Source organism: Lates calcarifer, linkage group LG17 (assembly GCF_001640805.2).
Source record: "Lates calcarifer isolate ASB-BC8 linkage group LG17, TLL_Latcal_v3, whole genome shotgun sequence".
In the NCBI taxonomy this organism is placed as follows: Eukaryota; Metazoa; Chordata; class Actinopteri; family Centropomidae; genus Lates; species Lates calcarifer.
In genome coordinates this window covers 3,683,995-3,697,315 of record NC_066849.1, presented here as the reverse complement: position 1 = coordinate 3,697,315, position 13,321 = coordinate 3,683,995, and the positions used below count along the sequence as shown (strand labels likewise).

Genomic DNA, 13,321 nt, shown 5'->3' with positions numbered 1-13,321 from the left:
GGGAAAGGGGCTCCCTACCCTGAGCACTCTAAAAGGTCGCATGCTCTTTCTCTCTCTCTCTCCAGCTCTCTTTCTCTCTGTCTTCTTCTCTCACACACAAAAACTAAAGTAGTCTTGTAGCATTGGCACACACTCACAGTAGAGAGCGAGGTTCACTGTGTCTGTGTGTGTGTGCTCGTGCATGCTTCATGAGACTGAGCGTGTGTGTCTGTATATAATTATATAGTGGGAAGACACACACTTAATGGAAGTGGCTCTTCACTCTGACAGCTGGGTGGTGCAGATGAAAGGTCTGCTGTAGCATGTTGTCTACCACTTGTAGAGTATCCAAAGAGATCCAAAGCTCACAGCAGTGGATGGCACAACAGTGAATGTTTCAATAGCAGACCCATTTATCTTTGATTAATACACAGTGATTGAATGTGATGGCAACTAATTCACTAATTTATATACTATGTACAGTACAGAATAACAACATGTGGATGCTGTATATTTTTAGACGTTGTTATTTAGAGTTGCACTGTATATGTGTATCTCATTTGGAAGCAGGCATTCTGAAAAACCATGAGTGCAGATATTGTATTTTCCAAAAGTGCATAAGTAACACAGATTGAAGCAATTTTCAGTTTATCTGCTCTTTGCCTCTCTAGTTAAAGGGATACTCAAGTGATTTAGCATTGTACTACCATAAAGCTGGTTGACTGGAGATGAAGATTTAAAACATAATGGTCAAAATCGGTAGAGCAGATTCTGAGATGTCCTGACTTTAAGTCCCTAGAATGAAAAATATTGTACTGTCCTATCAGGATGAGCAGCGCCTCCCATGGCAAGTAAACTACCCTATATTTCTACAATTGGTTAACTTAAACAGGAAATTGAAACACATACTACAAGCTGTGTTAATCGGTTTTTCTTTTGTATCTCCTTTTTCTGACTGTCTATGATATGCCTCCTGCAGACATGAAGTCACATTAGCATTGATTTGGAGTCATGTTGTGGGAAATCTGACAAATCTTAGTGAAATATTAACTTTCCGCCTTTGTCTTTCCTTTATTTTGGTCTCCACCTTGCCACACTCTTTTGTCGCTAAATGTTTCACTATGTTCACCAGCTGGTTATTAACACTGCCAGCCTGCCATTTGCTGTTAAATAGTACGCTTTAAAGCAGCTGAACAGTGATTACATTAAATAAAAATAAACAGTGTATTAACATATAATCTGTCCATACCAGGGAAGTGTATTATGTAAAAAAATGCAGCAGAGGTGTTAAAATCTTGCTACATACCCACATCATCACACCTCTTAATTTCCTTGTAACTTTTGCTTTTATTTCTAGGAAAATACTTGGATACACATAGGCAATTACACATTTTTACTAGTCTGGCAGAGGCAGCAGCAGTTACTAGGAATTTATGGTGAAGAGTAATTAGCATGAGCAGCAATAAGCAGTATGACTGTACATAAACAAATGCATGCCACCTACAGAAATGTACATTTCAAAAACTGAGGCAACAATATTAGAGATCTTTCAGGAGAAGCAGTGCAGAAACACTACAGCAGTGACCACTGCATTAGTACAAATGCTGGTTCAAGAAGTACTACAGATGTTAATGAGTTATTGTGCGGTAGGTGACAGGTGTCAGGTGCATGATAGCTTTCTGGATTTCTGCCAGCCCATTATGAGGCACTTCTCACTGTTTCAGCCTCTGTGTTTCAACAGTATAACGATGACGTGTTATCATTGTTAGCGACACTCATTAAAACTAATTGGTATTGCTATGAAAGGTAGCTCATTACCTTGAGGCAAACAGCAACGTTTTGTCTCAATAAGGAATACTCACATGGCAAACACATTTATTCACTGTTAGAAATCCAACACAGACATCTCCCCCCTTCACATTTTGACAAATGGCTGATGAAGAAAAACAGCTAGAAATTCAAAATATCAAGGTTCCCTACATGGAAAGTCTTTCTTACCCTCTGGATCCATGTGGACAGACACACGTGATGGGCAAGTAAATTCTTGCAGTCACAGAAATTCCTCAGTGGGTCACTGGCTTGAAGTTCAACATCCCTGCATATAAAGCACTCTGGTGTTTCTGTAGAAGAAGAGGAGAAGATAGAGGTTATGACTGGTTTAGCACTGATTTCATATTACATCAGGGGGGTAATCCCTAATTCCCATTAAGATTGGTTGCTGAAATTGTTAACTGGCTCAGAATTGATCATGGTATTACTGTATTTTCTTTAGAGAAAGGACTTCTGTAAATATTCCCACTTACAGTGGAACTTATTTCCTATTACAGCATTCAACACACACTGTACAGTTCCCTCGAGCATTAGGTCTTTATTTTGTTCCCATTGGGAGTGTGGCAAAGTGACTCTGGGCCTTAAAAGTAATTGTAACATCTTGTCTCCTGACAAGATAATTAACACAACAGTGCAGATGTGAGACTGATAATGAGAAACATAATTCAGCATTCTATTGGATTGTTAGTTTTACCTGCATGAATCTTGTTCATTATTTAGTATGATTTCACTGCTAACCATTATTATTTATATCCACTGTCATTCGTCATTTTCCTATTTTAGACCAAAATGATGTTTTTAATTCTGCAGCCATATCACAAGTCATGGCACATCAGTGCTTCCCAAAATACTGACTTGGCTCACTGTCTACTAATAAGTAAAGCTTTACGAGGTAATTTTACACAGTGGTTGCCCAAATATGGTGTGGTATGGTTATATTGTGTTACCAAACAGTTGCCTTTTACACAGCTAGTGATATTAACATTTAGTTGAATGCCCAGAAAATGTCCAGTAATAACTCGTCTTTAACTCTGTTTTGGTCTACACCAACTCCTTAGAAAAATCTGTCTCTATTGCAGCTAAATTCATCACTATAATCACTGACTAGTTGCCAAGCTTTTCTGTCTGCTGTTGGTGCAGCGGACAGTGAAGCTAACAGAGATTATTAGAAACAACAACAATGAAGACAGTGTAAAATAATGAGCTCAAAGATGCTAAAATACTCTGCTGTGCTGAGAGGAACTGCAGAGTTAGGTGATAATTACCTGTAATTTTGAGCTATTTTGAACTATGAGCAACCTCTTTTAGGAAAAGTAAAAAACTGACTCAGTATTAAAAGAAAAAAAAATGTGCACATATTTCGTAAAAATGGTGGTGAGGTTAAGAGATTCTATGTTTTAGAGGACAGAATTTAAATAGAATAAAAACTGCATCAGTGAAACAGGAGCATTAACATTACAGCCATAAGACAATATACAACTGTCATGGGCTGAAGCATATCCCAATATGCACTGGGCCACAGGCAGGGTACTTGCTTGACAGGTCATCAGTCTCTCACACAAAGACAGGAAGATATTTAATAGATATCTGTAGATATTTAAAATTTCAAGTTTTTCCACCAATTGTTTTTCTGGATATTTCATAATTTCTCTGTATTAGCTCATGAAATCTAAACAAGATTTTACAAAATGTGTGAAGCCTGAGCTGGTGTGAGATTGTGTTTGGCAACAGGGTGAAAAAAGGGACTGGGAGTTGTTAATTGTTAATGACAACACATTGTTTGATATCATCACAACCTACAACAGCTGCTTTGAACTCAAGTTAGTCAAGCAGTAAAATGATCTGATCTGGTTGAATTAGGAGTGGACATAGGTGAGCAGTGGAATACATCATGTGGTCTTAGCCCAAGGCCCCCGCAAGATCCAATGACTGACTATTCTCTGCTGTGCTGCAACCAGCATCTCCGATTTAACAGCAAACCATGCCAACGTCTTCGTCAGTGATGATTACCAAACAGGAGCTTTGACGCAAAATATTGGACAGTAGCTGGGAGCCAGGTTTGTTGGTTTCAGCCCATAAAAACACTGGGAGACAGCAGTGAGAGCTAGCTGTCATGTGTGCGCTCGCCTGAATGGGGGATAAACTGCTGCCTCAGAAGCTCCTGTCTCTTTGGGGGCTTGCGTCAAACTGGATTGCTTCAGGTAAAAATCTATCCTCAGTTGAAAAATCTTTTAATCAGAGGGTGGGTTTTTTAATGTAACCCATCATAATCTGTGTAAGCAGATTTTATTACTGACCAGGCATATATCTCTGCTTGCACTAATATCTGGGAGACAAGCTGTGAAATAGAGAAACCAGATGAAGTTTTTTTTCTCAACACTCTTTTTGGTTAAGTTAAAATTCTGGCATTTTCAGATAAATGTGTGGTGTCTGCCATTTGCTTCTCCATCCTGTTACTGACACCAACCACCTGCTCTAGAAATGGAAATCATTTCAGTGAGCCACTCTCTAAATACTACTCTGTCAAAATGTATATGTTTGCTTCCCTTTTGTCTACTTGCAAACAGTATATCTGTTTTAGTTGGTTTTCACTCATTGTCAAAATAATTTTGTGTGTGGAGTGTGAGGAAAATAATGAAGCCATGCAGAGACATATCTATAGACTATGACAGTTCTAGCTAACAGGCACTGTGCGTGTTTCAACAGCCTGACCGAAAATATTTCCAAAGTTACTGTGATGGCAGGTTCACCAATTATACCCACAAGTCATTTTTAACATTTCATTCCCCTGAATCTGTACTGCTTTTACGATCATTATGGCAAGCCCCGAGGCACTTCTGGAGCTAAATAACGGATGCACTGCTGCTGTGAAAATAACTAGAAAACAACATTACAACAGAGATGTAAACATGCGGCATGTCAATCGTAGCCAAGCTGACACGTCTGCGTGATCTGTGACTCCCATAATTAACTGTCAGCCGTGTCAATGTTCGGCAGCTTTTCACATGAAGGTGAGCGCTCAACTAACTGGCTGAAGTCACCCTCTCTACAGAATTTAACAGCTAACAAAACTTGCTCTGTGCAGCGGCAGCAGCTCTGGGCTGTGTTGTTTCCATACGGGGTGATGATGTATTAAAACAAAGTTTGTCAGTTGGAGACACTGATCTCCTGCTATCACAGAGGAGAATGTACCAACAGCAGCTCTGTCAAGGGCTCTGTTTATACTACTTGACTGTCTGAAAATGGCTTTCACTTTTGCTGCTGCACAGAGCCACTGACATGAATAATAAGGGGAAAAAATGGTAGTAGAAGCTGTCACCTCAATAGAGGCAGTCAAGCTGAGCAATGTTATTTGATGAGTTTGAAACACAGTACAGTACACTATACAGTAAACCAAGGAGGAAAATGCCAGATTGGGATAATTTAATTGTCTGTTGCGTTGCTAACGACCTCATTAACAAAAGAATGATGGGAAATCAGCATGGTCTGGGCGAGGAACCGCCTGTGTGACAGCCATCTGGCTACAATGGGGGGTGGGGTTGGGTGGGGGTTGGGGGACTGGTAAGCTAACACCACGGCCGTCACGACTTCCAAGTGCAGGCCTAGAGCACCTCTGAATGGAGGCAGGGATTAAGTGGTGTACTGACCTATGTGAATACATTTTTTATGTTTCTGTTTATAACATGGTCCACATCACATAATGAGATTACAGATATGATGAGGACTGGTGGCGCTAAATATTAGAAAAATCTGCCTGGTACTGAGGTACATCAAACTGTCTCAAAGCCTAAAAACACAACTTTTTAGTTTGTTTATGCACAAAATTCATCTTACTCTTTAAATTGATGTGAAAGCAATGGAGGAAAAACAATTGGGGACAATGGTTTTATTTAGTGGATTGACTTATTGTGTCTGCCCCCATATTTATCAAGCTTCTGAGAACAGGAAATCAGTCATACATGTCCAAAATCCTCAGGTTAGACTAAAACATACTCTTTATCAATCATTAACTTCATGACTGACCTTTAGCAAAATGCAAAAGAAAACGTGAAAAATGATCAGTTTTATGTATTAATTTATTTAAAATCATTATCTATAATATCTGAGAGACATGTTTGGGAGCACATAAGTCAAAGAGACACTGGGGCAGATTTTAAAAAACACAGTCAAAATGAAAGCAACAGAAGCTGAGATATTTTGACTTTTAGTCTGAAATATAGGTAAAACCTCAAATACAGTAAATCTTGAACAATCTTAATGAACAATTACATCATCATGACATCACCTGGGTTATTTTTCAGACCTTAGAAATCTCCCTCCAGAGCCACAGAAGATATTATATAGACCTACTGGTTTCACAGGCTGAGGACTGCTCTCTGTGACAAGTACTGAACTTGCACTTGATGTGTAAAATCAGTGGAGTGCCCCTTTAACAAGAAGTGTCACTGAGAGGGGGATTGGTCAGTGGAAAAGAAGACTCTGTGTACCCCACAGAGAGATGCTTCACAGGCCACAGAGGGTTTGCAAAATCAGCACTGTTAGATACTATAAAACAACATGAGGGTTGACTCAAGTTACCTACTGTTTTTAATTGTATGTACTATGATGTATGTACATGTTTACTCTGCAAATAGCTTGTTAGTAAATATAATTGTGAGATTTAAGGTTGTTATTGAATAATTTATTGAATGATTAAACACGGTCTTAGGTCTTATACTAGGCATATTCAAAATTCAAAGATATAGCACCTTTGGATCTACATCCTTCCAGTGATGTGGGATTCAGTCTGGAAGAGCTTACTATTGTGATTTTATCCTGTTATCCTTTTTCTACCTTTTCAAGTTTGTGAAACAGGAAATAACAGAGCATTAACATCTGCAGAAATGCTCAGTTTTAATGTGTGCATGCTGTGGGGGTTGTGTTTACTTGTTTTCTTTTTCAAAATATGTGATTTGGGCCGGATTTTTGCATACAACTTCAGTGTGATATGTGTAGGTTGTTTTAAGACAGGATAACTTTAACACATTTCAAACCACAATTGTATGCAAACTACAATACAGCGTCAGAACGTCTAGTTTGCAGCTGAGAATGTTGTGAAACAGCAATGACACCCTCCCTCCCAGGAGTAATCCTCCTGCTGAAAGTCAGGGTAGAATTAGTAAACAATTCTCATGACCTACTCTGAGGTGAGTGTTTTTAGTCCCAGTAACTTTCTACACACCTCCGAGGAGGGAGTCAGGCCCTGGTGTCACTGCTGTAACATCTGGATGACAGCGAAATTGTCAAAGTGCAGATAAGATAAGATTTCTACCATTTATGTCTGAACAAATGATTCCGAAGTATAATTTACAACAGGCCCCCATGAAACAGCAGATAACACTGTAGGAGAACATACTTACCTATGAATAAACTTCTGCATGATTCTGCTGAAGAGAGTGGTTGGTACTCAGTGCTCATGTTTCTCTCTTTGCTGTGGCTGAGAGACGAGCTCTTCCACCCACCTCTGAGTACTTCCAGATACCAGCAGTTTCTTCCACTTCCTGTTCACATTCCTCTCTATTCTCTCGCTGGGGTTATACAAACATGTATGTATAGGAGACAAATGAACATGTCACAGCTGAAATTTACAACTTTATATCTGCATTTTCTGCTACTGCACTCACTGTCAGCTGATCACTCTCTGTTTCGGTTTTTGAGGAAGTTTTGAAAGTGAGCAGCCAATCACAGCTGCACAGCTGGGGCACGTCAGAACAGGAAACCAACTGAGAAAAAAAAAGAAAAGCCTAGCAGTGAGCTTCGTGTGGTCTCTGTCAAGACCGTCTAAAATAGATGTTGGGGGTGAGAAAGTGATTTTCGTGATGTGTTGAATTTCAGCCACATACATTACTTTGTTTAAGGAGAAAATACTATGAGGCTGGCAAGGTTTCACAGTGTGGGAGTAGCATGTGATAGAGGAGATTACTTTCCTAAAAACAACGCTGTGTTGCAAGAAACCATCATCACTGCTGGGAAATGACTAACAGATTGTGGAATTTCCCCACACATCTTTCTGCACATTTTCAGAGTAAAAAAACAGCTAAAAGTTCCACAGTAACAGTTGTGAAAACATGGACTGGTAGAGACAAAACATTGTATGATCTACAATCAATAAATCAATCAATCAATCCATCAATCAATTTACATGAATAAATCATACAAAAATATACAGAAATCTTCAATATTGCTTGTATAAATCTTAATAACTCATGTAATTATTTTATATACTACAGCACATTTTAAAGTCAAAGTTGTACTTTTCAGTGAACTTAAAAGTTTCAGTGAACTCTAAAATGTTGCTAATGCTAACTATAGCTGATAAAATCTACCTATGACAGCTGCCATTTCAGCCAATAAAATGTGGCTAGAAATTAGAAACCTGCTTTTAATTATTTATTGCTTTATCGCTTTTATCAAAAATGTCTATGAATTTAAAATGATCACTGCAAAATACAAACCATGGTTTTTGATACCAAAACAATAGCAACTGGTGTATTTATCTAGTTTTGTAAGTGGGCCACTGCTTTGCTTCTGTGACTTAATTGATAACGCTGGTATTTTTAAAACCCTATGTTTTAGGGTATGTTAATGTTTCATAAGGACAAAAATCTTTGGAAATGGTGCAGTGCTGAGCAAGAACTGTGTACCCAGCCACTGCTGCTCCAATATAATCTAATGGGCAATCTTCCACGTCAAAGTACGTCCATTAAAGTGCTGACAGGCTCAAATTGTTATTATAGGTGTCTGTCAACATTATGGATAGGATTGCCACAGAGATATGCTTTTTTATTAAAAAGTAAGATCCTTTTTGTTTACCCAGAAACACTGCTATATATTGCTTCCATTGTCAAAAACAACAATTTTACCTCACATAACATGGGAGTTGGCAGAATACAGATGCCATCAGTCAGTTTGAAGTTTACAGCAAATTCCGAATATGTGTCTCAATTGGAAATTTTTCGGCAGTTTGCAATACACTGCCACTTGGTTGTTTATGGTAAGCTTTGTACATTGTACACAAACCAATCAGACAACAGTTTGCAATGCTTGGGTAGAGATGCAGGCCCAAAAGAAAATCTCAAGTTTCTTAATGGAAGTAGAAACTATTTTTACTATAACTATTTAACTATTTAACTATTTTTAAATACCATTGAAGACTTCAATATCAACAGAAAACAAAAACATAGAAGTCCAAAAGGTGCATGTTAACAGGAATGTTAGTGGAATATTAATTTTCATTAACCATGTAAACAGGGGTATATTTTCTTTTTGTAAATAAGGACAAAAACAGAATATTTTGTGCATGTAAACGTAGCAACTATATTATCAGGTTATAATTACTAACCAGAAAATCACACAGGTTTTTTTCATATAGATCCAAAATCTGAAGAGTTCCATACCTTCTCTATCAAAGCACACAGTTCCCAGAAGAAAGGGGAAAAAAAACCCTGGAGAAGTTGTGGAGATGGAATAGGCCTATACTCTGCCTAATTAAATGGCACGTCTCCTACTATTCATGAAGAGCACTTATTAAAACAAGCATTCACATCCAATCCACTAGATAAATGACTTTACACCAAGTGCCATGAAGCCCATTAAATTGCTTCTTCAGAGATGGATCAGGTCCAAACACACAATCAAAGGATTTGACTGGGATTATCTCAGATTAGAAACACTCAGGGACAAATGAGGAGATGACAGGATATCATACATTGAAAGGATAAATTAGCAGTCACATACCAGACCAAATTTGTGATGGGTGTTAGGGAATAAAGAGTGGGGGAAAAGATTGAGTGCTAAAAGGCAAGGAACAGCTCTTTAGTTTTTAGTAAGCCCAATGATACATGGCCAATGTAAACCACAGTAAAAGCTTTTCCCTCTCCCTCTAAAACCTCCTGCCATGTAAATAACATCTACATCAGGGAAAGAATCAACCAGTAAAAATGTAACTTGTGAGAGATGAATGTGTTAGTTTATGACCTTATGGTGTTACTGTGATACACTGCTTTTAGAATATTTTCAACTTCACTCTCACATCTAACAAATATTCTGAGGTAACTACTCAAAGTGGAACTAAATTGATGAAATACAGCGAAGTGCACCTTACATCACATAGTAATCTTGGAATTCACATCATTATGTTACAGTGTAACCCTATTTGGATATTATGATGTAAAAAAGGACTTTTGTATTTTATCAATCTACATTTGACATTTGAACTTCTTTGGTCAAAAATGTTACTGGATTCACTGTGATCAGAATTGGGATACTCATGGTTGTATGTGAGCCACATGGAAAAAATATTGATTATTGTGGATAGCTTAGCCTTCGGCAATTCCTTTAAAAAAATTGCAGTTCTACAGAATTTGCAACAAACCAAACCATCTTTAGCCAAACATGAGAATTGTGAGCTTAATTTTAAAATCATATGCAAAAGAGCCTTTTGCACGGTAGATATTTCAGTTCTGCCCTAATTTGAATATTTAAAAGTAAAGTGAAGCGGGTCTAGTGCTGATAAAACACTTTTCAGGAGGATAAATAATGTAGGCAGTGGTTAATGTTAGCATGTTCTTCTTTGCATATTTTAAAACCAATGAGGACCTTCGTTCTATGGCATTAAACTAAAGCATTCACTTTCTCTCAGACAGCAATAAAAGGTATTTCAAGGGTTTTGAGCATTAAAGAATTGTGACCTATGAACTCAACATAATCTTCTGTCATATTCTCACTTGTCAGATTCTTTTCCCTTTGTGCTATGACTAGGTGGCATGGACAGTGGGAAGCAATACCATACCTGCAGCGACTGTTCAAAGTTGAAAAGCTCAGATCATCTACTCTTTGATCTGTTCCATCGTCTTTAATGATGAATAATGTGACTTACGGGTTTCTCCTTGTGTAGGATTTCGTTTGAGTTTCTCCACTGTAGACTCAAAGTTCACAAGTTCACAGTCTCAAAATCTGTTAAACTGTAACTCTATCAGGTCTTTCATGAATTACGGCTAGATGATTGGTGCTGCTGATACAGAAATATACGTACCACAGTTGTGTGTGTATATAAGTGAACAAATTATGTCCCACACTTAATGTTTACAATGAACTCAAAATACACTAGATTTCAGCTAGCCATCACTAACTAAAAGTCTTACATCAAAGGTTAATGCCAGAACAGAATAAACCATCTCTATTTTTAAGTTTTACAGAAATGTTATATATACTCACTCTGTGTAAAAGGAAATAGAAAATATAACGATTTACATTTTTCAAAAGAGGACAAAAGTATTTCTGGATATATTTGTGGAAACAGTGTCACAGCTTCAGGCCTCTGGGAGGATGTTTCCTTCAGCAGCATCTGACTGACATTTGAGAGCTGACATTTCTGGAAGACACACTGTGACTTCCTTGGAGCGTCATACTGCACATGAACTGATATAAGATGTGTTTTCTGCCTGTTCCACAAGGCGAAATACTGTACCATCAACTATTATCTGTGTCTTACAACATTCAACATATGAGAGGACGCATTCCGCACTTAAAATTGTATCACATCTGCAAAGTAGAAACTAACAAGGGGGATGATATTAGCATATTCAACTCAGAAAGCACTGAAAAAAATGTAAGCCTGTTTGTTTAGCTAACTAGGCTAACATCAAACTAAGTGGAGACAGCTTGTTTTAAGCTGGAAACTAGCTTGATTTTAAGGTTTTACTCATCTGGCTCCAGTATACATTTGAAAGCTTTTATGCCCATAGCTACAGTAAATCTAGTTAACATTAAAGGAGCTATTTGTAGTCTGCTCTGCCACCAAATGTGGTTTCTCAACAACAGCGGGTGGCGGCGATGGTCAACTGTCAAGAGATTCAACCACAGTGAGTCGGTCTTGGTGATAGAACTAGAAACAAAACACTGCCGTTGATTCATTTAGACTGTAAGTCAGCTGTTAACGCTAACAGGCTATGTAGTGATAGCAAAACTTACAAATAGCCCCTTGAATTTTCTCTTTCATGAGTCCAGTTGTGGTGATGGCCAATGACCAGACCTCAAGTCAAAACTCACAGCAATAAGGAGTCCTGTAACCTCAGCAGTCTATATCAAAAATCACAGATAGGACAAAGTTATGGCCAACATCACCATGACCTGCTAGTCAGCTTCCATTGACACTGAAACTGTTGTCACATTAAAAATGATGATGTGGCACCTATAACATTTCAGTAGCAACACTGTCATTTGTAAACCAAAAATTCACAATCCTTGGAGATGTAGGATGTAGCAGGCGCTATCCCTGCAGAAAACAAAATAAAACATACATTTTTTTTATTGTACTTAGAATTTTGTTCTGAAAGTCTAAGTAAACCCAGAAGATGCACATGCTGATTTCTTAGGAAAAAGTTCATTTTAATTTTAGTTTGACTTTATACAAACCTTCCAACACTATTACCCATCAAAACATACTATACTTCTAAATGGAATACTGAATGCCTTTGATCACTCCACTTGATCACAGCTTTAAGATGTCAGCTGTGTTTGAGATAGGGAGAATTTGTCATTGACTGCTGCCAACTTTCTCTCTTGTCATCCAATTTTACTGCTTTGATTTACAGCAGAAGCTGACAATTTGAGTGTGAATGAGGGTGTTTCACAGACACATAACTCCATATCTAACACCTTCTCATAAACAATAAACTGCTGAAGTTACTTTGTTCTTGTCTCATCCTCCACTATTAACAAGCCTTTGTTAACAAGCACTGCAGGGAACAAATTCTGATCTTTTGGATTATTCACTGTCACAAAGTTCTAAAGCAAGGTCAGATGTTCAAGGTTGCAACGCAGTTAAAATATTCAGACTTGACCATGTAAAGCTTCTGGAGGTAGAGCATTTTCACTCCATTAGAGAAGGGACAAGCATAATTATGAAAATGAGATAAGGGAGAATCAAAATGACCTGACTGAAAAAAGAGAAAAAGTCCTCCAGTGCAGAACTTAGTTTGATTGATTCAGAGCAGATGAGCCCAGGGCTCCACTGTTGGCAGCCCAGGGTTCATGCTGTAATGATAGCTTTATAATTAAGATTAAAGACCACAGAGCACAGACAAGACACTCGAGTGGTGTTGGGGGCTTCTCCAATGACACTGGGAATAATTGGAGAGAAGTATCTACAACCCCTACCTCCCCAAAGAGTAGGAGACTGGGTTTCACAATATGCAAACACTGAATGTGACTGACAATAGACTTGCTTTAAATATCAAGAGCCCTGATTTCTTTTAGACTGCACAATAACTCATGATCTCAGTGTCACTTCAGGGTCTAAAAAAGGATGAGCTTGATTTATGTATTACTGTAGTGTATAATTTTTAAAATTGAAGCAAAAGGCATGTGTTAAACAGCAGATTATGTGTGATTATGATGATTCACTCCTTACATGGGGCAGATTGAGGAGCCATCTGGGCAGCAGTTATGACTGAGACAGACTGACTTCTGT

The 13,321-nt window shown here is 38.1% G+C and overlaps 1 protein-coding gene across 1 annotated transcript in view; it reads right to left on the bottom strand.

Annotated features, from left to right (window-relative positions):
* Positions 1-7,519, bottom strand: part of LOC108878890 (uncharacterized) — a 64,468-nt gene extending 56,949 nt beyond the window's left edge. Inside the window, exons 1-2 of the mRNA XM_051077073.1 lie at positions 7,209-7,519; positions 1,978-2,099 (exon numbers count right to left, since the gene is read on the bottom strand). Coding sequence (XP_050933030.1) covers positions 1,978-2,099; positions 7,209-7,266 — 180 coding nt within the window. The 5' untranslated portion in view covers positions 7,267-7,519. The remainder of the gene's footprint in view (positions 1-1,977; positions 2,100-7,208) is intronic.
* Between the last annotated feature and the right edge of the window lie 5,802 nt (positions 7,520-13,321).